Source organism: Pagrus major, chromosome 8 (assembly GCF_040436345.1).
Source record: "Pagrus major chromosome 8, Pma_NU_1.0".
Classification (NCBI taxonomy): domain Eukaryota; kingdom Metazoa; phylum Chordata; class Actinopteri; order Spariformes; family Sparidae; genus Pagrus; species Pagrus major.
This window is the reverse complement of record NC_133222.1, coordinates 19,704,719-19,728,247: the sequence shown is the minus strand read 5'-3', so window position 1 is coordinate 19,728,247 and position 23,529 is coordinate 19,704,719. Positions and strand designations below refer to the sequence as shown.

The 23,529-nt window shown below is 42.6% G+C and overlaps 1 protein-coding gene across 1 annotated transcript; it reads left to right on the top strand.

The window, feature by feature from the left end:
- Positions 1–1,551: 1,551 nt before the first annotated feature.
- hsd17b12a (hydroxysteroid (17-beta) dehydrogenase 12a) lies at positions 1,552–22,762 on the top strand. Its single transcript, XM_073472270.1, has 11 exons — positions 1,552–1,825; positions 13,667–13,713; positions 14,846–14,921; positions 16,604–16,711; positions 17,834–17,898; positions 18,144–18,188; positions 18,670–18,704; positions 19,606–19,687; positions 19,839–19,904; positions 20,514–20,663; positions 21,367–22,762. Exons 1-11 carry the CDS (start codon positions 1,648–1,650, stop codon positions 21,505–21,507), a joined length of 993 nt encoding a protein of 330 aa, XP_073328371.1. The 5' UTR covers positions 1,552–1,647; the 3' UTR covers positions 21,508–22,762.
- Positions 22,763–23,529: the final 767 nt, after the last annotated feature.

Genomic DNA, 23,529 nt, shown 5'->3' with positions numbered 1-23,529 from the left:
TTGTTTTTATTGTGAGAAATTGGGAAACATCTGTGTGCAAATCAGAGGCTGTAAGTTGATAAATGTTTATTAAATTGTAGATGAATGTTTATTTTCGACTGTGCAGAGATGCCAGGATGTAAAATTGAGTGTTTTTCTGTGACGATTATTTCTATGAAACATGACATTTTGTAAATATATTTTATTCTGCACACTGTGACTGTGACTGAGACCCAGCTGGTCGGACATACATTTAATTTCACCCCGTTTGAAATTGTTACACAACTTGCTGCTCCTTCCTCTCGGTGTCACGTTGACTTCGATCCCTCCACTTGTGTCAAAGACTGCGAGCAGCTGCACGATGACTGTCAGTATGTAGACACATTTTTATACTCTTGTCCCTCTGCTGAGTACATGACAGGCTTTGCTTTGTGCCACAGAGCCTCGGTTTGTCAGAATTTCATGTTTAGTTTGAGTGTGTGTGAGAGAGACACAGGGAGCATGGCGGCAGAAGAGGAGGAGGAGGAGGAAGGTGGAGGGTGGAGGGTGGGGAGTCTGAAAAATGCTGTTGCAAATAGCCTTTCTGGGTCGGAGTGGGGAACAGAGCACATACTGCTGAGGAGAAAACCGTGACAGCCAGTTGTGCTGAAACATCCAGCGTCTGCAAGCATGACTGGCTTATTCATGTGCATGGAAATGTTTTTCAAAAAACGAAATAAAGCGATGAAAATTCACATGCCTGTCTCACTGTTTATGTAACACACACATCACATCTCATCTCCCCCTCCTCAATGTTTGGGATGGGGAACTTACTACTATGGGGGTAATCTCGCGAGAGTGTGGGAAAAAAAGCGAAAGTCAGGTCGGGGATTGTAGTTTTTACCTTTAGATGAGCCTGTATGGGCAAGAATTGGGCGCGGAAGACTTTCCCGGCGCAACATGGGTGAATCTGTGCGGTAAGATGTCTCACTGCACCTGCTTCCACGTTTTTTGCGCGGTTATCAGCAGTATGATGCGGACTGAATACCTAAAATAGACGAGTGAGTCATGTCTAGGTGGGAGCAGGCTGACCTCACAGACTGGAAGAGCCTCAGCCAATGAACTGTCTCCAAACGCTCTCCAAGGGGCGGGAGGACGCGCACATTTTTCACCAATGAGAGCATCCTTTCATTCATAAAGTGGTGTGGGCAGTTTTTTCAGAAAGCGTGGGTTTGGAGGGTTTCATAATCATGACTGAAACCGACAAACCTGCTCCGGCGAGAGCCAATGACAGGCTCCGGATGGGAGCTGCCGTAATGTTCGCCCAATCGCTGCTCATCCCGGTCTCCCTTTGACCCACCCTGCTTCATACAGAAAATCGAATGAATGGGGGAAGCTCTGGAGTTGATTGACATGCAAATGCACCAACTGGAAGGGCGCATCAGCCGAGAGACAGCCGATGTAGCCAGTGCGCAGCAGAGGAGGGCGGCGCGGAGTAGGAGGTGGGCGGCGCGCTTTAAATCAGGCTAGACAAGTGTTGGGGGAGTTGGGGGAGTGTGTGTGATGCTACAACCTCCTTATAAAGGGACTCTCTCTCACGTTGTGGCTTGGAAATTAGAGCACATTGCCTAAAATTGAGGTCTCCACACACACACTCTCACACACGCCGAGTCACCGAGAGCCGCTGCCATGAACTGGATGAACGTGGAGGAGACGCTCCGCAGGGCCGAGACGCCTCTCTTCTGGGTCGGTGCGTTCACTGTGGCCTCCCTGGCGCTGTGGCTGCTCTACAGGCTGCTCTCAGGCTTTAGGATCTGGGTCTTGGGGAACGGGCGGCTGCTCTCTCCGAAGCTGGGCAAATGGGCAGGTGAGTTGGGTCACATCAATTTTCACGCCACCTACATCACGGTCACGAAGAGGGCAGCACAGGAGCAGGCAGGTGGACTCGACGTGCAAACACCAGAATTAGGTTATTGAGCTCAAACTTCACTTTGGCACAAAGAAGAGCTGCATTCTGGTGCGTTTATGTTTTTCTTTTTCTTTTTTTTGGTGTGTGGCTTAATTCAAGGGGAGGTTGGTGTTGCGTAACAAGCGCAGGTAAGCAGCTGATTGACTGGCAAGATAATGGTCCTTATTAGCTCAATTGGTTTTTTCCTGCTCCGTGTGCTGCTGCTGCCAGGGGCTCCAGTCAGCGTTTTCACCCACATTTGGAGCGATAGGTAGGGAGGGAGGTAGGTAGGTAGGGGGATGCCCCACATTGGTGAGCCAGGAGCCAAATTGCGCAGGCTATGCGCACTTTTCAGAGAGCTGTTTTATGTGGGTGAGCTCTCAGCCAGCGCACTACTGAACCACATTAGCCCATCCGCATGATGTAGGACAAACCCATATGCCCAATTAAAACGTGACCTACATCTAGATGATTTTCACAGGTCTCGACTTGTCACATTGTGGTAGTTTGGGCAACATTTTCACACTTGTTAATAATCTTTGACCCCACTTTGAGTTCTGACACATTTAGGCGGTGTTTTGTCATCATGTAGCTGCTTGTGTCGTCGGTTCCCATCACTGCTTGTCACATCTTGTCCGTTTGCCCTACATATTTCCACATGAGATGAAAACGTCTTTAATTGGATTCGGCTCTATAATGCACTCTATCAACGTGCTTGACCAGATAGAAACGAGTTTTCAGTCAGATCTTGGTGTATTTTGGTTCTGGTACAGACTAGTCTCACAGGAATCGCCCTGCCATGGCTTGACCCACTTCTCTAGTCTCCCATTTGGAGAGGACTGCTGCGTCTGGAGCCTCTTGCTGCGCAATTTTCCCGAGCGCTTCCCTTCTCATCGGGATAGGTTGATAATCTCCCCCCTCACACCCCAAAACCAGGCGACCCGGATGATCTGAATGCTTGTTGTTGTCTTTTTTTAAAATCCGCACCGTGACGCACTTTGCCTCCATATTGTCGTGTTTTTTTTATGAATGGGGTGTTTTAATTGATGCCCTTTGCGCCATAAGAGGGGATGAAACGCATGACGCAAAGGTAGGGTGGCTTTAGGAATGACTAATGTGCATTTTTTTTGGTGATTCTGCTGGAATATGCGGAGGAATACCGGTGCACAGCGATGAGTCATGCGCTTGTTCATCGCTTCGTCATCCATTGGTCATATAGAAATTGTGACCCCCCCCTCCCCTCCTCCTCCTCCTCCTCAAGCCCTCCCTTCCTCCTCTTCCTCTGTCACTCCACCCCCAGAACCCCCTGTATCTTGTGTTGAGGTTTCCCTCCTGCATTATTGGTAGTCAGAAAAATGTTCCTCAGGCTTGTGGTCAGTTTTGTTGCAGTAAACAACCTTTCTACTTTCACTGTGATGCTGTAGGACTTGCTTTAAAGGAATATTTCAGAAAGGATTCTTATGTCACTGATCTTCATGAAAACTATTGCCCAACTTTTCCATACGGTCCCATTTACACTTCTGTGCCCTTTCTTGACGTGAACTTGCACGCCACTCCCTGAAACCAGTTAACAGCCACCAGTCTGACAAGTCTTGTGTGCCTTTTATCCAGTCACAACGGTTGGTGCCATGGCAGAAAGTGAACAAGTAGAGGGAGGGAGGGGGGGGGGGGGGGGTGAGGTGTTCTCCTCAGCTGGTTGTACCAGACGTGCAGGTCTGTCCAGGTTAGGCAGTGGTGTGATTTTTCTCTTACACACACTTCACCGGTGAGACTCCACCTTTCAGTACATCAAGGCACTTGTTGCAACAAGTCAAACCTCCTCAAACTAATAAACAGGCTCGATATTGTTCTGTATTTTAATGCACAAGTCCTGTTGAGTTGTAGTTTGTAGCTGCTCCACAGAAACTGAATGAGAAAGGATTTTTACCTGTGTTCTGTCACATCTCACATTCTTTCTTCTGAGCTGTACAGTGAATAATAGGGGGTTAGCTGAGGGTTTAACACAAACTTTAAGTTCCTATTCACTTATATAAAGTGGGGAAACATTTGAAATTTGCCCTTCTAGAGAATGCTTCTTCGTGTGAATTATCACCTGAATTGAGCCATACATCAACATTTAATTTTGAATACATCATTTTAATATCTGCTGTAGCTGGTCTCTACAGTTAGTCACCAGGTGTGTATTTAGACTTGAAATTATTGATTTTATTTCACTTTATGTGTTGAAGTAAGAAGAGGATGTCACATTAAATCAGCCAAATTTAATGTCACTCATAGAACATGTTCTTATATTATACCTCATATCGTACTGTATTACTCCATACTACACCACGTTAAAATGTTACACTGTACCCTGCTGTTTACATAACTTGCTGCGACCAATCACACCATGTCACTTTAAAACATAATTTGTCACTTTAACTTGCCATTTACTGCACAGAACGCATTCAGTTGTTCAGTATAGACACTTTACTCTTCATATAACAATTGTAGTTGCCTCCTATTCTATTTTTATGTATATTTATCTATCCTATTTTAATTTGCTCTTACCTACTTGCTACTTTGTCTTTGTGCTGCTGTAGCACTTGATTTTCCCTCTGGGGATCATTAAGGATGATCTTATCTTATGCTTTCTAGAAAAATGTCTGCCGACCCGGCTCATGCTTTAAACATGTGCGTTTTGCAATCCACGAGTGCTCTCGCAACAAATGTGACAACTGGCATTTCCTGGTCAGACAGGTTTGAGTGTATGCATGCGGTTGAATTCAAGTTTTCCATGAAACCATTAACACAAGATAAGATCAGAGTTAATCCCTTCCATTTGTCCCTTTTTTTAAAAAAAATAAAAAAATAAAAAAATAAATAAAAATTAAGTAGTCTTTCTTGGTATCACTGCACATCTCTGTTGAAGCTCTGCAGCTCTCACATGCAGTGCAGGGCAGGGATTTCTGTGGAGTTCCTCTCTGCCAGTAACTGGTCTTCCCCTTAGTGTGTGGGACTCCTAGTGGCAGAACAGGAGCACTGCAGCAAGGGTTAAGGCGGCTTCCCCAGCCTCTCTACTGCACTGTGCACACGCACACGCACACACTCACCCTCCCGATCTCCTGCCAGCTCAATCCATGTCTGCAGCTGAGTCTTTTCTTTTTTTAAAAAACCTTGAACGAAGAAATGGCAGTTCTCTAGAACACGACACATTTTTATCTGCCAAGACATTTAGTCTTTAATATTTTAGCACATTTTGACAAATATGTGCATCAGAAGAAAGGGAGATTCCTCTTTTTTTCCTTCTTTTTTTTATTATTTTTTTTTAGCAGTGTGCATAAATCTGGCTTTCAGAAAGATATTTAATCTTTGATTTAATATTGTTAATGATGCTTTCTTGTATTTTTGTAATGCAGCTTCCAATATTTCTGCTTTTATTTCCGGTGGAGCAGCTGCTCACTCCAATGTGTAGCAGTGCCCAGTTTTCTCCTCTCTGCTCTCTCCACTCTTAGCCCCCAGCATCCCATATTATATAAGGAAGCCACTGTCTGCTCTGTTGCGTGTGAGTGAAACTCCATTATAGGGAAGTAAATTAGACCAAAGGGAGCTTTTTGCAAGGGTGGGGGGTAGTGATGTGACGTGCGCCTTAGAAGTGCCCCCCTCCTCCCTTTGACATTACAGTTTATTGAGAAAATGGTCCGATTATATAAGAAGTATGCAGCCATTCATCAGTACAGCACTAGAGTGACAAAGACTTGGGTCAGCACTTACGCAAGAATTTGGCTGAGTTTGATTTGTCCCCAGGAATAAACATTTGAGGCGTGCAAGTTTGTCAACACAAGCTCAGTTACAGGGCGTTAATTATTGTGAGAGAATAACTTGGTGTTTATTTTTTATGAATAGGAATTAGGCTTCATTCATGGTAAGGAAAATGCACATATGTGAATGAAATTTATCTCTGTGTGTGTGTGTGTGTGTGTGTGTGTGTGTGTGTGTGTGTGTGTGTGTGTGTGTGTGTGTGTGTGTGTGTGTGTGTGTGTGTGTGTGTGTGTGTGTCAACTGAGGCAGGGTCTCCACATCTTCATCCTTGTGAATGTGCTTCCCCCTAGTGCTTTGTATGAGTGAGAGTGTGTGTGTGCGCGCGTGTGGGCGGAGAGAGAGACAGTGCGAGAGAGAGAACACTGCTGTTCATGTGATGAACACGCTCTGTGACACGTGCCGGAGCCAGGGATGCTGGGTAAAAAAAAAAAGAGAAGGAGGGAGAGGGAAGAAAAAAAAATCCTCTGCATCTCCCTTATTTCAAGCTCTTCTCAATCTCTCCCCCCTCCTTCACGCCATCTCACCCAACTCCCCATCCAGCCAGTGTGTGTATCTGTTTCTCTGTATCTTGCACTCTGGCTACAGTACCATCTTCCTCAGAGCATGTTGTTCTCTTTTGCACTTTCTTTTTACTCACATTCTCACATCCGTCTGCCTTTCTCTCTTTCAAACACTTCTCATATTGTATCACAACTGAATTTATCCCCCTATAAGTTTGTATTTTCTTTTAATTACTAAAATTCTTGCTATCCCTCACAACCAGTACTGATTTCATGTTTCCATATGCACGAAATAAATTTTGTTAATTTAACAAACACAAAACATTAACTTAAAATACTGTAACTTCAAAAACACTAACATTTAGCTTGTATTTATGGTATTTTATAAAATTATTGTACATGTTCTCTGAACATTATAACAGTTTGACAGTTTCTGCATCAAAATAATTTGTGATTGACACCCTTTATTTATTTTATAACTTTCTTCAAACAAATTCTTAATTAAATGGTCGCGGGCGGCAACTAACAATTACTTCATTATTATTGATTAACTTGTCAGTATTTTCTCGACTAATAGTTTGGTCTATGAAATGTTGGAAAATGATTAAAAAAAACATGCCTCTACAATTTCTGAAAGCAAAAAACATCTTCAAATTGCTCGTGTGTGTAAACTCTGAAGATAATCAGATTCATTATCCTATAAGACAAAGAAAAGCAGAAAATCAACACAGCCTGGGAAGATGAAACAAGGGGATGTTTTGGTATTTTTGCTATAAAAATCAAATGGACCACCAAAAAACTTGCAGGTTACCTTTTCTATCGAGCCACTAATCGAATAATCATTTACAGACTAAGATATTGATCATTTGAAGTCCTTGCACTGACAAAGAAACTGAAATGCCTCAGGTACCAAGAGTGTTGGTGAAAACTGTTATTGGCGTGGGTTCTGTTTAGACAGAGCAACCCAGAAATTTTAAGCATAATATTCCTAGTTGAACACCAGCACCTCACAGAATACGTATAATTTGCCCATTGTGTCCTTTTTAAGCTTTACATTCTGAGTTAACTAAATCTAACACACAGACATCGTGAGGCCGTAAGGAGGTCATCAAGTACAACAATGAAGTACCTGAGCAGTCATGCTCTCTAAACACACTATACTGGACCACCAGCATATTTGGAGTCTGTTGTTTTATTGCCTTGTGTGAAGCGACACCTGCGTACATTGGTTGCGGTCGAACATGCCAGAAAGGCAGTTGGTTCAGTTAGAGTATCTGTTGAAGTGTATTCTGAAGTGTGGTTTGGCGTCACTGTTTCTGGGACCAACCGGAGCAGAAGAATGCATCTGACTTAACGTCCTGTTCTGTCATTGCCTAACCGCTAATAAATTAAAACAAGCAACACCCTGTACCTGAGAGGAGCTTGGATGACCTCAGGGTGTGTAAGACAGAGTTGGTGTGTGAGGGATTTGTGTAGTTTTGTGACCATGAAAAGCACCTGGGTTTTGATTTTGATTGGAAAGAAAGTTGTTTTCTGTTGTTGACAGTTTTGGTCAAACTCTGTCAGGAGAATCTGCAGAATAACAATCATAAGTGCATTTTCAGGCATTCATTAATGTGATAAACTAGATAAAAGTCTTTTCAAAGTTATGTTTACAGTATGAATACATTTACTTTAATTAAATCCGCTGTCGCACACACACAGAGAATGAATGAATGATATAAAATTCAGTCATTGGCTGCTGAGTGCATGCAGGCGTTCGCACCCAAAGACTCCAGCAGGTGATTTCATTGATTAACACTCCTTTAGTCAGAGAGGACGGACTAATAAAGTGAAATCACCTGCTGTAGGCTTGGTTTGAAACCAAACCCTCCACAGAAAACAGTCTGTCCTTAATTGCGTACGATCAAATGTCAAAGTTTGTTTCCTGCTCAAAAATCACCTTCTCTTTCCAAGTAGTCGTGGTGAAGAAAACTATTGATTTTTAAACAAGGCTTGTGACTGTTTTTATTTTTTCTTATTTTTGCTCTGTACCCAAATTTAGATGCTGGTTCTATCTTGGGCAGCTCTGAAGTACATGTTCTCTTTTTCTGTCTCACCCTCCCTCCCCTCAATTCTCCCTCTCCCCCGGCCCGATCAAGCTTTATTTTTGTCGACTTTTATATTACCCATGTGACTTTCCTCCCCTGCTATTTAAAGCAGCGTGTATGTGTGTGTGTGTGTGTGTGTGTGTGTTTTTGAATGTGGAAGGTGGGCGGATGGAGAATGGGATGTGTGTGTTTGGGTGGGGGTGTCTTTGGATCTTCTGCTGCATCCCTCTCTCCCTCTTTTTTTTTTTTTTTTCTCTTCCTCCCTCTGAGGTAGGAGGGGCTGCTCGTTGATAGGCGAGTTTGGGGTGCGACAGATTACATAACGCTACGTAACGAGAGCGGGGCATACAAGGACCGCAGTCTCTCCTCACTGAGAATCTTAATTGGGGATTTGGTGGTTGTGGGGGGATTGAGAGGGGGGAGGTTTTGAGCTCATTTTAGTTCTGTCTCGCTCTCTTTGCATAGGAAGTTGAATCTCCCCCCCCAAAAAAACTCGCCCTGTGGGTAACTGATAGTCAAAACCATGCCAGCTTTCTCTACAAACACACTAGATCAGCTTGTTTAACTAATCAGCGCACCTTAGAAATCTGAATCTCTTATTCATAAAGATTTCAGGTTTTCTTTTGTCTCTTTAACATGAGCTGCTCATCCCCTCACATGCGTCTTCTCATGCAGTTATTCTAAATCAAAGATTCTTGCTTTGTGGACTCCCTGTTCTTTTTCCACTGCTCATCAGATCTGATGTTCTGTGGTTTTTCCCAGCCTGCAGTTCTCATGCTATCATCAGGGTTTTAGGTGGAGGGCTGAGGATGCAGCAGCAGCAGCAGCAGCAGCAGCAGCCTGGTCGTCGTGGTGATGGTGGTGGGGGATCTTGTTGGTATTCAGGTGCTGCGGCAGGCAGGCAGGCAGCTCCCAGACGAGGCAGTGCAGGCGCGCTGCTATTTTTACTCCTCCTGCTGCTTTTTTTAGACCCTCGGAATAGTGAGCAGGCAGCGGCAGGGGCTGCTCCACTGCTGAGGAGGGAGGGAGGGAGACAGAAAAGGCTGGGGGATGTCAATACCTCTGGACGTGATGTGCAGCATTAAGCACAGCAGAGCTGCAGTGCAAATGCGCCCCCGTCAGGGCGCTTCAGAGCCAGCATGGTGGACCCGTTTTCTCAGAGGCGTTGGAATGGGGGAAACTGGGTTCAGAGCGGCGACGCTGGGAATGAATGTGAGGCAGCAGTGCACACATCCTCTCTGCCAGCGCACACACACACGCATACATTCATGTATCCACTCTTCCCTGGCCTCTCCCAGATCTCAGTTTTCTTTTTTTCATTGCACACATCACTCTAATACGTACTTGCCCCATCAACACACATTCAACCTTTTGTTGTCAGTGTGTGCGTCTTCTGAGCGTCAGTGCCGCTGCTGTCAGTCACGTGCTTGCTTGCGTAGACCCTTTTTGTTACATTACATCTGTGTGTGTCACAGATGTAATGCGTTGCTCACGTGATGGGAATTAATTCCTGCTGGGAGCACTGGGGTGTGTGTTTGTGACTAAACTGAACAATGGTATTTTTGGACATTGTGTTCTACTTGTACATCAGTGGAACAGTTGAATAGGGGTCTCATATTTTCTGTTATTTCTGCAGAGTCCAGTGTGGGGTGATCATTGAAGGGTGAAACAACTGGCATCCATTTCTGCTGTTGTAGCTGAAAATAATTTATTGTCTTTCTTTCCCATAAATCCCTAAATTATTATTAGTTACTTGGCTCAAAATGTCCCAGAATATTTTCTTTGTTCTTGTATTCCTTGCACTAGTGATGGCTGATGGCAACTCAAAAGCAAAAGAAGAAACATCTTAAGACTCAGGAGGAACTCCGTGTACTAATCCCACTGTACTAGCCCCCCCGTTATGCACATAAACACACACACACTTCAGTCTCACTCACTCCCTAGACAACGTTTATTGAGAAAATGGTACCATTATATAATGAGTGGGAGGAGTATAGTCATTCATAAGACCAGCACGAGGATTTGGAGGGTGTGGGGAGGGGGCATTAGGCAAGGGGAGCGGGGGGGTCGTTAGACAAATGCACAGTGGAAAATCACAGTTCAAAATAGAGGGTCCGTAAAGAAGTATGTGGCGATAACAATATTTTTTTGAGTTGTGATGTCCTGTCCCCCCCCCCCCCCCCTTTTTTTTTGTTTGATCTAGCTGTTTGTTTTTTTCTAAAGTATTTTAGGGAGTATAGTTTTTTTTTTTTTTTTTTTTTTTTTAACTGTCTCTCTTTTCCAACCACCTAAAATCCCCTTTACATATGTCAGTTTTACATGTTTTTATTCCACTCTTGCATAAGTAGTTAATTATTTATTAAAACTGTTAAAACAAGTAAACATCTGCTCTAAATGGTGGGCTGGAAGTTTTCAGAAAGTGACTGTATCTTGTCATGCTAGGTCTTATATTACACGATTTTTATGACTCAGATTTCAAATGTGCTTTGGCCTACCAGAGTAATTTATTTTTCGTTTGATTTATTAGTTGTAGTTGGTATTAGACAATGCAAGAAACACAGAACGGGTAACAACAACATGATACAGATTTGTTGCGTAAAGGAGTTTTAGCTAAGGCTAATTTGTGACCCCTGTCCCGAGCTAAAAAAGTACATAAAATATCATCATTACCAAGTGTACAATAGTGAAATTGAGTGTGTAATAGTGACATTCTCATACATGTGACATGACTTTTAAATTAGAATGTTCTTTTAACTATATTTTTCTAATGAACATAAAGACTCACAAAGGACAAACCTGCAGATTGGAGTTTTCCCACTTGAAATTTGGCACACTTGACTTATAGGAAGGATTTCAGTTGTTGTTTAGTGATGAGCCAGTCAAGCCCCTCACCCTTTTTTTAGGGTAAAGTTCCTTTGGTTAATGAAAAAAATGGGACTCGCATGCTGTGAGTAGTGGCGACACAAGATAGAAACTACTTTGAGCATTCTTAAAATGTATGACATTCATTGCCTGTTCACATGTACAGTCTGACAGGCACTGTATGTTCTCATGGCCATGTCCAAGTTCACAATGTCATGCTGCAGCTGCATTTTAAACACTTCTTGCATTCTTGCACACACTCCTCTGTTAGGGTGAAAGTTGAAACGGTGATGCCGTATGTGCATTTTAGTGCATATCACATTCTCTCACCAGGTGCAATCATCTGTACCTGAAACTCAGTTATGCAAACTCGTTAGATGCATCTTTCTGTGGAGCATATTAATTGTCCCATGTGACAGGAATGTGGACGGTGCACTGGGCCTCTCATGTCGTTCTTTCTATTTCTCTGTCACAGCTGACGTGGCCTGTCACTTCTTCCTCGAAGGTATTGTAGGATTAGTTGGTCTCAGAAAAGGCTGTATTGTTGTAACTCGAGTCGTGGTTTCATACTCCTCTCCTTTTGTGTTCATTATCAGATACACTCAAAACTTGTCACCAGACTTGTCACCTGCCAGCCATATCATGCAGGTTTTCACCTGCCAGCCATGATCTGTAATATTTCCCGTTTTATTTTGTCTTTAAAGTCTGATACCTTTTTTTTCTCATGATACAATTAAACCGTATTCACCTTGCCAGATTATATTAGATAAAGCTCATTTTAAGTTGAGGTGGTTGTTGTCGTCTTTCCCCCCCTCAGCCATTTTACTTTGCAGCGACTGTAGCCTCTCCCTGCCTCTGTTTGCCCCCACCTGCATCTGCAGCGAGAGCCTGATTTGGTACAGCCCGTGCCCATTGAGGCTTTTCTGCCACGGAGTGTTTCATTCTTAACACGGGGGAGGTTTAAAAATAACCAGGGATTCTGCTCTCTTTTTCACTTTTGACTTTGTGCTACTCGCTCTCACTCCTCTTCTCTCATTCACTCACTTGTTCTTCTCTCCCCCCTCCTCCTCTCCACCGCCATCTCTATTCTGTCTCTTTCTCCTTCACTCATTCGTTCTCTTGCTTCGCTCCAGTTCTATTTTTAGCCGCCCCTAGGATCCCTCCACATCCCCTCCGTCTCCCCCCCACCCTCTCTACCCCGCTCACCCTCCTCCTTTCTCCTGCTCCATGTTCGTCATCGCTCCCTCCTCTCTGCATCCCCTCTCTCATCTTGTCTCTTTTTGCTGCTCTCCAGCTCTTAGCCAGAGAATGTCCTCTACCTCTATTAATCTTTCATCAAGCCTTGCTAATAATATATTCATGATGCACAACTATGCGTGTATATTTGTGAGTACCCCCAATCCCTCCTAAACCACCGCCACCACCCTTTCTTTGTCTGTTTTTTCTACCTTCCTTGTTCTTCTTTCCCTCCCTCCATCCATCCTTTCTCCCCCATCCGCCATCAGTCAAGAAGGAACTGGGGTTGATGGGCAGTGAAGGTTTAAAAATAGCCCTGCTTGCTTGACAAGGTGAGGAGAACTCTGAACACAAGAAGAACATCAGCTCCTCTCTCTGTCTCCGTCTCCCCACGTTGCGGCCACTTTACCATCTTTTGCTCGGCTTTTACCAAACTCATCTCGTCCTCTCTGGTTTTCCACCATTCTCCTTCCTCCACCTTTGTCTATACGACTAACACACTTGATTTAACCTTTTAACAGCTGCGTTCTCGTGCAAGAAAGCCGAAAACATGATCTTAAATCATAATGAATCACAGGCGCTGCTCTCGAGGGCTTTGTGAATCCATCACTCTTCAGACTTCCATCTTTGTTCTGCTGCAATCTATACCATCTTATCTCCGCCTCAATGCAATTTCCATCCCTTCTGTTGTCTCTGTAGTGTAATCTTTGAGATTCACTGCTATCTATACTATCTCAGGTTGTATTTTATGCATCTGAGCTCCCAAATCCAACCGCACACTCGCCTTTGAGAGCGGACACCCTGTAAGCATGTCATGCAAAGCTTCGAGAGAGGTTTCCCTAAATAACAGGTGAATAGTACTGTGAGGTGTGCCATAAAAGCCTTCATCAGACTGTCCCATCCATCACCTTCAAGAGCCACAAGCTAAACTCTTATGTTGGAGCTCTGAGCAGATATGATGACAAGTTGAAAGCGGTCAAACCTGATGTTAAGGTGTGTTGTAAGCTTCTGAACAAAGAGGAGCCATATCTCTGTGTGTGTGTGTGTTTCTCATGCGCCTCATACCAGATCTAAAATGCAAAAAAAGTGAAATTATGGTTTCAGTCTCATGGAAAATGAACCATTGTTGGTCCTATTTTGGCAACTTTTAAGAACATCCGCTCCCTCATTAGTAGAACAGACATTGACTTGACCCCTGCCCTGCTACATAGTGGGATAGTGTTGTGAAGAGTACCCATACTAACCTCTTTTTCTTCTTTCTGTCTCTCCAGTTGTGACGGGAGCCACAGATGGAATCGGGAAATCCTATGCGGAGGAGGTGAGGCTCCTGGACCCTTATTTATTTAATTTCTTTCACGGAAAAAGCTGTGACTCATGCATACACACGCTCACACACATGCATACAGTGTTCACTCATAGGCCGTGGTAGGGGAGAGCTCTTACAGGCCTATTAACGTGGAAGAGAGTCCTCACACACATATATGCGCACACTTCAGTCCAGGCTCGTCAACAAGGGCTCATTCGGAGGTAACGAGCACATGTTGAATAGGGGCTACCCTGCCACGTGTTCGGCCCATACTTGTGTGGGTGTGCTGGCTGTATTATAAAGTCATGTAGGGCCTTTGACTCATACTGTTGCTACAGTGGGGCTAACTGCTTGTCATGCAACAGTAGGCCGCCATTTTGCCAAATGTATTAAGCTGTGCAGGGTTCTTAGGCATGTTAACATTTATGCATGAATGCTGCTTTAATAAAACTAATAAATCTGCCTTTGTGATCTAAAGTGCATCACTTTGAACAGTTTGAAATGCACAAGCAGATTTGCACAGCAACATGGCCACATGGCCACATAGCCAAAGATCAACCTGGCTGAACTTCAGGGGAGGTGACCAGTCAGAATGGGTGGAAACCTGAGAATAATCTGATTCTGATTTGATCAGAATTTCCTAAATAAGTAAAGAAGTTCTCAAGTATTTCCTGCTCTCCAACCCTCCATCTAAAGGGGCTCTGTGGAGCTTCTGTGTTAAACGTGCATAAAATCACATCCTTTGGGCTGTTGTCCTTCACAAAGGAAAAACCCAATCCAGCAGCATTAAACAACTGAAATAAATCGTCCACAGGCTTGTATAGACAACTGAGAGGCAGGAAGATCTCATTTTTCATGTCAGGTTACAATCCGCTCACATATTGCCAATATAAAATGTGATGAATGCATAAGTGTGGACACATTTTAGAAGATATGTTAGCATTGCTCCTCCTTGACATTAAAGCAGACCCATCGAAAGTGGAGATGTAAACTTTACTCCTACACTTTTGAGAATTTGTGCTCCAGTTGGATCTTTTTCTCCTGTTTCATCACATTATCATATACTACATAATTCTGGGCACTAAAGCTAAACATTTGTCTCCTTTTTGTGCTTCTCTTACTAACTGGCATTTCCTTTTTCTAGCTGGCTCGCCGAGGATTTGCCATGATGTTGATCAGTCGCTCCCAGGACAAGCTGGATGACGTGGCCAGGTCACTTGGTAAGTGTGTACAAGAGTGTGTGTTTGTGTGTGTTCCCACAACATCATGGAAACCTGTTCGGGGTTGAGCGCACAGTGAGTGGGCTGATGAGGATGTGTGTATGGGCAGGCAGTGATGTGCAACCTCCCACCCCATCGGCTACAGGGTTTCCCAGGCCTCGAAACCAGACATGTCCTCGACATAAGGTTTTAGAGAATAGTTAAACAAGAAGAAAGGAGAGAGAATAATCGCTGCGTCTGTATTGAGTGCAAAATACAAGTTGACATAAGCTTATTTTAGATGTTTGTACAAAGTGCAACTAACTTTTTTTTAAAAACACAATATATTTTTGGAATCTGTCATTTTGCGAGTAGTTTCACTATCAAGACTGACTCTCTAAATCCCCTTTTTCACACTCTTTTGCCTCCTGCTAACTCATGCTTTTATTCTGTTTGAGTGCTGCTGAATTGGAGACATGCAGCCAACAAAGCAGGCTGTGTTTTACGTCCTCACTGTCAGTATGAGGAAAGACAGATTCAATATCTGGCCTGATAAGAGAAACTCATGGACCAACCTGAGGAAAAGGCTGGTCTGTTTCTAGCAAACATGTCATTCAAGTCTTCACAGACCGAAACAACAAATAGCAAATGAGCATCCGCATGAAAGGGAAAAACTTTTTTCCTTCTCTTTGCTGGCCCGTGTCCAGATTTTAACAGAGTCTGAATGGTGAGTGGCCCCCCCTGTTCAAATAGTGCCCTCTCCCTGACTCGCTCTCTTTCCATCTGTCTCTGACGTCTCTCGCAGCGCAATTTCCCCTGTCGTGCTTCAAGTCCACAGAGGGGGCTGATGGGTAGTCACGAGCAGGGTGCGGCGTGCCAAACTCTGGCACTCCTCCCTCACGATTAGTCTGACAAAACTGCCTTCCTTATAGCATGTAACCGGGCAACCCACCCTGTCCCGCCTATAATTTAATTGTCGTAAATGCTTCTCTTCTCTCATGCAAGCATCTAATTTGACTCCTAATCGCACCTACCTGGCAACCCCGAATTATGTCTCCAATTTGGCAACCTCAGCCTTCATATTTCTGCTTCTTTGCCACCATTTCCTGAGCTCGATTTTCATAATTTTCTTAGACGTGGACTCACATTGGCTGTGATGTCTAAAAATAATCTGAACTGGATATAGATTTCAGGGAGGCTCCAACCCTTGACCCCCCTTTTTCTTTTTGGTCACATCCCTGTGAGGTCCCCCCCCCCTTTTTTTTTTTTTTCAAATCTGGTCTCAAGTCTGAATATATACTGACACACTACTGTACCGAGGCACATCCCAGGAATTTTCCTCTTATAACTCCCTCCGCCACCTATCAGCTAAACGAGTCTTTGGACAATAAATTCTAATTGCAGCAGGCGCGTCAAATATGACGAGGGAGGGGAGGGAGGGAGGGGGGTGTAGAAGATGGCCTCGGCCGGTTTGTTGGTACGCAGTGCCCTCTTCAGTTCAAGTCTGACAGTGACTAATTTCATGTTCCTTTCATTTGAATGGGTCCAGGGTTTGGAAACTGGGGATTGCTGTGCTGTTAGGCCACATTATGCTCTCCAACTTGTTAAACATGAACCCACAGTATGAGTGAATGATCTTAAACATGCATCCTTTTGCGTCACTGTAGCTTATAATCAATGGACACTTTTTTCTCCCTTCACAGAGGACCAGTTTAAAGTGGAGACCAGGACCATCGCAGTTGACTTTGGCAAGGCGGACATCTACCCCAAGATCGAGGCGGGGCTGGTTGGTTTGGAGATCGGTGTTCTTGGTAAGAGCTAATTTTTCAGGACTGTGTACATTCATCCTTCTACTGTCCAGTGTCCAGTGATGAGATGCAGGCGCCATTTGCACGTCGACTTATCTGAACAAAGCTGTTGGTTTTGTCTTGTGGTCATTGCAGTTAAGGCAATCCAAGAACCAGTTGTGTAGCAGTGATAAACGATGAGATGAAGACCTATCTTTCAAGACAAACCTTTCATCACTTAGTGATAAACGTTTGACATTCACCTGCCATGTGTAATCAGGCAGCAAGAGGTGCACTGTGTTTGCAGCAGAAGGTGAAACTGTGTCATGAACAATTGGACATAATTATGTGCTTGAAGGGTGTACAAAACCTTGCACAGACAGTTTGGCCTTTGTTTGACTGTTGGCAAACCTCCCTTCTGGATTTCACTGTATATACAACAGCCATGTAGTTTAAATCACACAACACCTAATGTGGAAATGTAACCTAAGTGTGACCTCCTGATTCTTGCTTAACAGCAGAGTGGTTTGATCGGTTTTATACTCCTTTAGCTTAGAAACTTGAATGACTTCTTTAGTAGTTTCACTGTTAGGCAAAGTTGGCAATGTGCACAATGTTTGCTGGAGTTGAAGGTCTGGTTGAGTTATCGTGATAATGCAGGGGTGAAGACGTATTGCCAGAACACAAAGGATCAATCCTATTTTGAGCTTGAAAAGAACGTTTTTTTTTTTTTTTTTTTTTTTCTGCCTTCAGCTTTCTGAGTCATGGGTTTCTTTTTAAAGAATTCTTCTTTAGTTCGAGCTGTTGAGACATTTTGACACTAATATCACGACTCATGTTAGATGTATAAAGTTGCATTCAAATTCCAGCAGTTGGTGTGATCTTAGATGTTTAAACTCAGAGTTCACACTGTGCTTTTTAGCTAAACATTTAAGGAACTCTTTGTCCTTTTTTATGATACCACTTGTGCTCCACTGGTTGTAAGGTGTGGCTGTGTCTAGTGTGGAATGAAGGCCTGCTTTTATCTTGCTTGCTTTTGCTTCCACCTTGTGGTAAAAGTTTAAGCTAGTTTGAATTTCTCCAGCACAAGGTTATTTTGTGAAAACATTAGAATAACTGTTGTTTTTCTCCTTTTTCTTTCAACAGTTAACAATGTTGGTGTGTCCTACTCCTATCCTGAGTACTTCCTCCACATTCCTGATCTGGACAATGTGAGTTCTCTCTTATATCGTCTTTATTTCCAGATGGAACATTTCGAATGCTGCTAATGCAGTGAGTACAGTCTAAACTAACTGAGTGAGCTCTTCTTTTCTTTGTGTCATGCTTCCTACTTAAGTATTGATGATATTTATTGAATTTAGTGTACCTATCACCTCTTTTTGGTGATATGTCTGCGCTTGAAACATGTAAAATTATACACCAGTGTTTAAGCTGACTGGTGCTTTCTCTGTTTCAGTTCATCACAAATATGATCAACGTCAACATGACCTCAGTGTGCCAGGTAAATTTTCTCTCTTGACTGACTTTTCACTCTTTACATGCTAAAATATCTCAAATACTTTCAGCACCTATCTCTCCCCAATTGTTTGATTAAAGTTGATCTGTAGGTATCACTTTTCTCTTCACTTTTCCCCCTTTTCTTCTCCTCCTCCCTCTTTTTCTTTCTCCTCTTCTGCTGTTTCTACCATGGTACCTGCAGTCTCTCAGTTGTTCCCAAAGCAACGGTGGACTACACCAACGCTGTCTGTACTCGCCACCTACGCAACTCTCTCTCTCTCTCTCTCTCTCTCTCTGTCTCTCTCTCTCTCTCTGTCGGTCTCTGCCTGTCTCTCTCTCCCCCTCTTAAAGTCTTCTTTTTTTAAAATAAACTCTTTCCCTTCTTTTCAGATCCCCTTGTTTCTGCTTTTAAGGGTATCATCATTGTTTGTGTTTTTGAGTGACGGTTGTAGTTAACTGAGCTGATGTTCGTGTTTCCTTTTTAGATGACCCGCCTGGTGCTGCCCAGAATGGCTGAGAGGTGAGTTAAATGATAGGCTTCCATGTTTTGCGACATGACTGCAGTCAAATATCAGTGTTGTGAATGAGGGATTGTGGCACAGAGCTGCACAAGGAATCTCTAACTCAGAGTTAGACCTTTTTTTTGTTTTCCAAGAGCAGTATTCGGGAGATTTCATTTTATAAAGGTGACTATTTTTATCAGGAAGGGGGACAAGAAATCCTCACCAAGCCCTTTCCATCACTGCATCTCTCTTTTCCTCTCCTCCTTTGTTCGCAATGCTGACAAGCTTTCAATTCACAGAAAGTGCTCTTCCCACCCGATTGGCTGCTCTGTTCCCATGTGACCCCTGCTGGCCAATCGCAGAGCAGGCACATTTGGTGCCGTGTGAGGCTGGAGCGTCGCTCCACTACATCACTGCAGCAACAGGCTGCCATGGCAACACACACGGCCACTACCACACTGTTTCAGTGTGTATGTCGGTGTGTGTGGAACATCACTTTGTGTGTATTTGTCAGTATGCTGAATGTGTATAGACACAGGGTTCCCACTGGCCTGGAAAATCATTGAAAGTTTGTGGATTTGATGGAAAAATAAGGACACTTATAAAAGGAATAAATGAGTTGCACTTTTCTGGGATCAGTGCTTCACATCTTGAGGAAAGCCCTGTAATGAAGATTGTGTTGTTATGGCAGCACTGTTGAAATTGAGGATTTCAGAAGGCTTTCTTGATTTTGACAAAATTCCAAATAACGGAGTCCTCTGTGATGTGTAATTTTGGCCAGTTCCACGTCCTCAAAAGATGATGATTTTGAGTCCTGGAATTGTATTTATACAAAGAAATGTGACTGTTGTAGATTCACAAACGACAGCGTAGAGTTTTCAAAGTTCTTATCCTGAATCTACCTTTTTCTGTTTCTAGGTCCAAAGGTGTCGTCCTCAATATCTCCTCTGCCAGTGGCATGTACCCCGTCCCTCTGCTTACAGTCTATTCTGCCTCAAAGGTATGTGCAACATTTACCACCTTTAAACCAGCAATAATTCTCTCTGGTTGAGCTGAATTGTTTCATAATATTGATCAGTATCTGTTTGTTTCATCAAGCCAACCATTTGGGTTGTGATAACAGAAGATTTTTCATTCTGTTCTGTGTGCAGGCCTTTGTGGATTTCTTTTCTCGTGGCCTGCAGGAGGAGTACAAGCGTCAGGGCATCATCATTCAGGTGAGTTTGGGTCTCGTCTGATGGGGTTTATCCCTCTTCTCCATCATACATAGGACTTTTATTGCTCCGATCCAACTTGTTGCTCTCAGCCAATCCTGCCTGAAGGGCAATGAAATAAATGCACCTTCATGAATGTTGCCTCTGATATGCATTTTTACTGCAGAGGCATTTTTGAAAATATGTTGTTCCACACAAAGCCTGTTTGTTCTGTTTTTAGCACCCTCTGTAGTAGTCACTCAAGTGCCACCTTGTGGTTTGCAGTGTGTACAACAGTTTCACCTCAGCAAACCTTCAGTGGGTATTTTCACCTGATTGCTCTGGTCATCAGACCAGTTTACAGCAAAGATTTTATGGGTTTTTAATGCAAGTGCCATTGGTCGGATGAACAGGAGGACATGTGCTTTTCCACTTTTTAAATGCTTTTCCACTTTATAAATGTTTATCATACAACTTTGTGCTGCGAATCTGGAGTTCAACTGTTGAAGCTTGTCGTTTTAGATAAGTAATGGGAGCAGACTTTATGCTGACCTGAAGAACAAACATTTGTTTTATTCAAACTCATTTAAGCTGTATAAACTAACCTCACATTTTCCCTTTGTCTTCCTTCAGAGCGTGCTGCCCTTCTTTGTGGCCACTAAGATGACTCGTATCAGGAAGCCCACCCTGGACAAGCCCACCCCTGAGCGTTATGTGGCTGCTGAACTCAACACTGTGGGTCTGCAGATCCAGACCAATGGATATTTCCCACATGCCGTCATGGTAAGAAGCAAAAACCTCAAAAATACACAACGTTCAGTTCAATGTTGCTCGTAGTTATAGAATGTTTAGACTTAAGACTGAAATATGTGGCTCATTAGTTTATTCTAATGCCCCTTTAGGTCTGTTAATGAGATGTATATTCAGCCGCAACACAAATCCAGTTTACAGTCAGGCTGTCATTTATCTTAATCAAACGATTTGTGGAAACTATGCTTAAACAATATTTTATATGCTACAACACTAATATATAATTTACTTTTTAAAGATTAAGGCTTGAAAGTGTTGTCTGTTCCTGGTTTGAAAGGCTGCATTACAGTAAAATGATTTTCTGAACGTTCCAGACTGTTCTACTTGTTCAAATATGTGGCTTTACCCTCTTGGTCATTATCTCCACATTACTGTTGATTATTAATCAAAAATCTGATTCTGTTAAAGTTTTGTGATGTACCAACAGTCAATGACAATGTCATCACAACATCAAGGAATTTGGTCAAACAATATTAAGATTTTGTCACTCATCCTAGAATTTATGAAGTTCCTTTGAGGTGATTTCAAAATATCAAGATGTGTATCATGTATTGCAATATAGCCTAAAAATATTGTAATTGTCAAGGCCATATTGCCCAGCCTTACTTGAAAGATGTAGTTGTAACTGATTGTAAATCCATGCACCTCATTTATTGTGTTGTTTCTTTCCTCACAGGGTTGGTTGACCACCAAGCTGGTGCCAGACAACCTCGTCACCTTCTTTGGAGCCAGAATGAACCGTCTGCAGCGTACCGGATACCTGCACAGGAGGAAGCTGCGAGAGCAGAGGAATGGAGAGAGTTTGAAGACAGAATAGAAGGACTGCTGATGAATCTTCAGGCAGCCATTCTGTTCTGACCCGGTGCAGCATTTGAGGAAAAGGGAGTGTTTGTTTGTATCTGTGCAGTTGATCCTCCAGGGTTTGCCTGAGATTTCACCATTGTGCCTTCAGTAAATGTGCGCATCAAAGCATATGTGACTGTGTTGAAAACGGCAACCCTGCCCTGATGTGATTTGTCTGGAGAGAAATAGTCAAAGAAGGCATGAGCTGAAATGGTAATGAAATGCTGCTCTTGGCAAAGAACATTAATACTTTTTGTCTCAGACACTGATGGTGGAAATATAGCCAAAAAAAATGGTAATTTGTTAACCCTGCTGTTGTAAGCAGTGGTTAACGGTGGTGGGCATCTTTTTTATATATTTGTATAATTATTTATTTTATATTCCAAAGAACACATGAGCCAAACTCGGACCTTTGCCAACCTTAAGTCCTTTTTTCAATCACTGAGCCATTTTAACAATGGCAGTCTCTGCTTCCTGTCATGTCAATTTAGTTGCATTAGTGAAGTTATCATCATGCGTCGGCTCCTTTTTTTTCCCTATAATATTGTGAGTATACTGTCTATTTAAAATTATACTTTGTGGTGGGTTGTTGTTGCACCAGTATATCAGTTGTTCTAAACCAAAGTTGTTGTTTTTTTGTTTTTTTTTGTAGTTTTCATTCACTGTTGCATTAAACAAAAGTGCCTTTCTACTGACATGAATGATGGAAATGGTCAAACTCAATGAGCAGGTATTAGGTGGCTAAAAATGTATTGATAAAGGATGTACATCAACCAGTGCAATGTCCATGAACTACACGGTTGCTTTGTCTGCCTCTTGTTAGCAAAAATGTAAACTCTTCATAGACAAAGAAAACCTCTTGCCCTTTGCAAATCTAGTGTGTTTTTGAAAGGATTTCACAGGAATGGAGAATATTTTACATGATAAACGGTGCTTTCACATTTACCGACAGACTGGTTCATTCTACTAAATGTTTGCTGCAAAACAGGAGAACTTTTCCTCTTTATGCAGTTTGTGCATGGTCGAATACCCCCATGCAACTTGGTCTGACCTGTGCCTCAACTTAGCTGCCTTGTGAATGCTTTTTCTCTGTAAAGTCTTTTAATATGCTTGGAAATTAAAAATGGAAATTCTACATGTAAAATGCACTGTTTACATTTATTTTGCTGTAAACATATGTTTTATACGGTTTGTTAAAAACTCTGCCATACAGTAAATGTTATTGTGTACTTTTTTTCAGAGGCTTATGCCCTTACTCTATGCTGGACTGTTTAATGGACTATTATACTGATGGGGTTACTGTAAGTGTTGCAATAATGTGCATATTGTTGTCAGACTAGTGCTAATGAAGCTAAATTGATGTGCTTAGGTACTCTTTGGTTGTTTAATCTATAATGTATCATATTTCAGTTGATTTTATGATTTGAACAAAAAATCCTAATGTGCAAAGAAACCAATAGCTGACAACTGCAATGGACTACACAAAATGATTTCCTTCTGAAGAAGATGCAAAATGAAAATCGGTAATCAGTACATATAGGTACTCAGTATAAGTAGTCCTAATGCAGAAAGATAGGCTACTTAAATATTGTGCTAACGTGATCCTGATATTTACTCAATTACTGTAACAAAGTACTTTTTTTCGGTACTTGAACTTGAGTATTTCTATTTTCTGCTACTTTTAACATTTTTTACAGTAATAATACATTTTAGAGGCAAATATTGTGCTTTTAAGTCAAATTGACCTTAAAGGAGCACTATGTAGTTTTGGAGAAGAAATTCAAACTCAGATTTGTAATATTTACAATATTGAGGAAATAAAACAAACTTGTATATACATTTTTTCGCATTACTGATTAAAAAAAGCTGTTCTGGGAGGAAAACAAGGTCCCCAGAACACTGTTTGAAGCTAGAAAGGTGGCAGGGCCTACCAATATAAACCAAGTAAAACAGTTTAAAACTGTGTTGTCCTTTAAGGTCAGTTTGTTTATTCAGT

Bases quoted from the DNA above. Each gene is read 5' to 3' on its own strand.
- hsd17b12a (XM_073472270.1), top strand. From the start codon at position 1,648: ATGAACTGGATGAACGTGGAGGAGACGCTCCGCAGGGCCGAGACGCCT. The intron at 14,922-16,603 runs GTAAGTGTGTAC...CTCCCTTCACAG, and splicing joins TGACGTGGCCAGGTCACTTG to AGGACCAGTTTAAAGTGGAG. The intron at 19,688-19,838 runs GTATGTGCAACA...TTCTGTGTGCAG, and splicing joins CAGTCTATTCTGCCTCAAAG to GCCTTTGTGGATTTCTTTTC.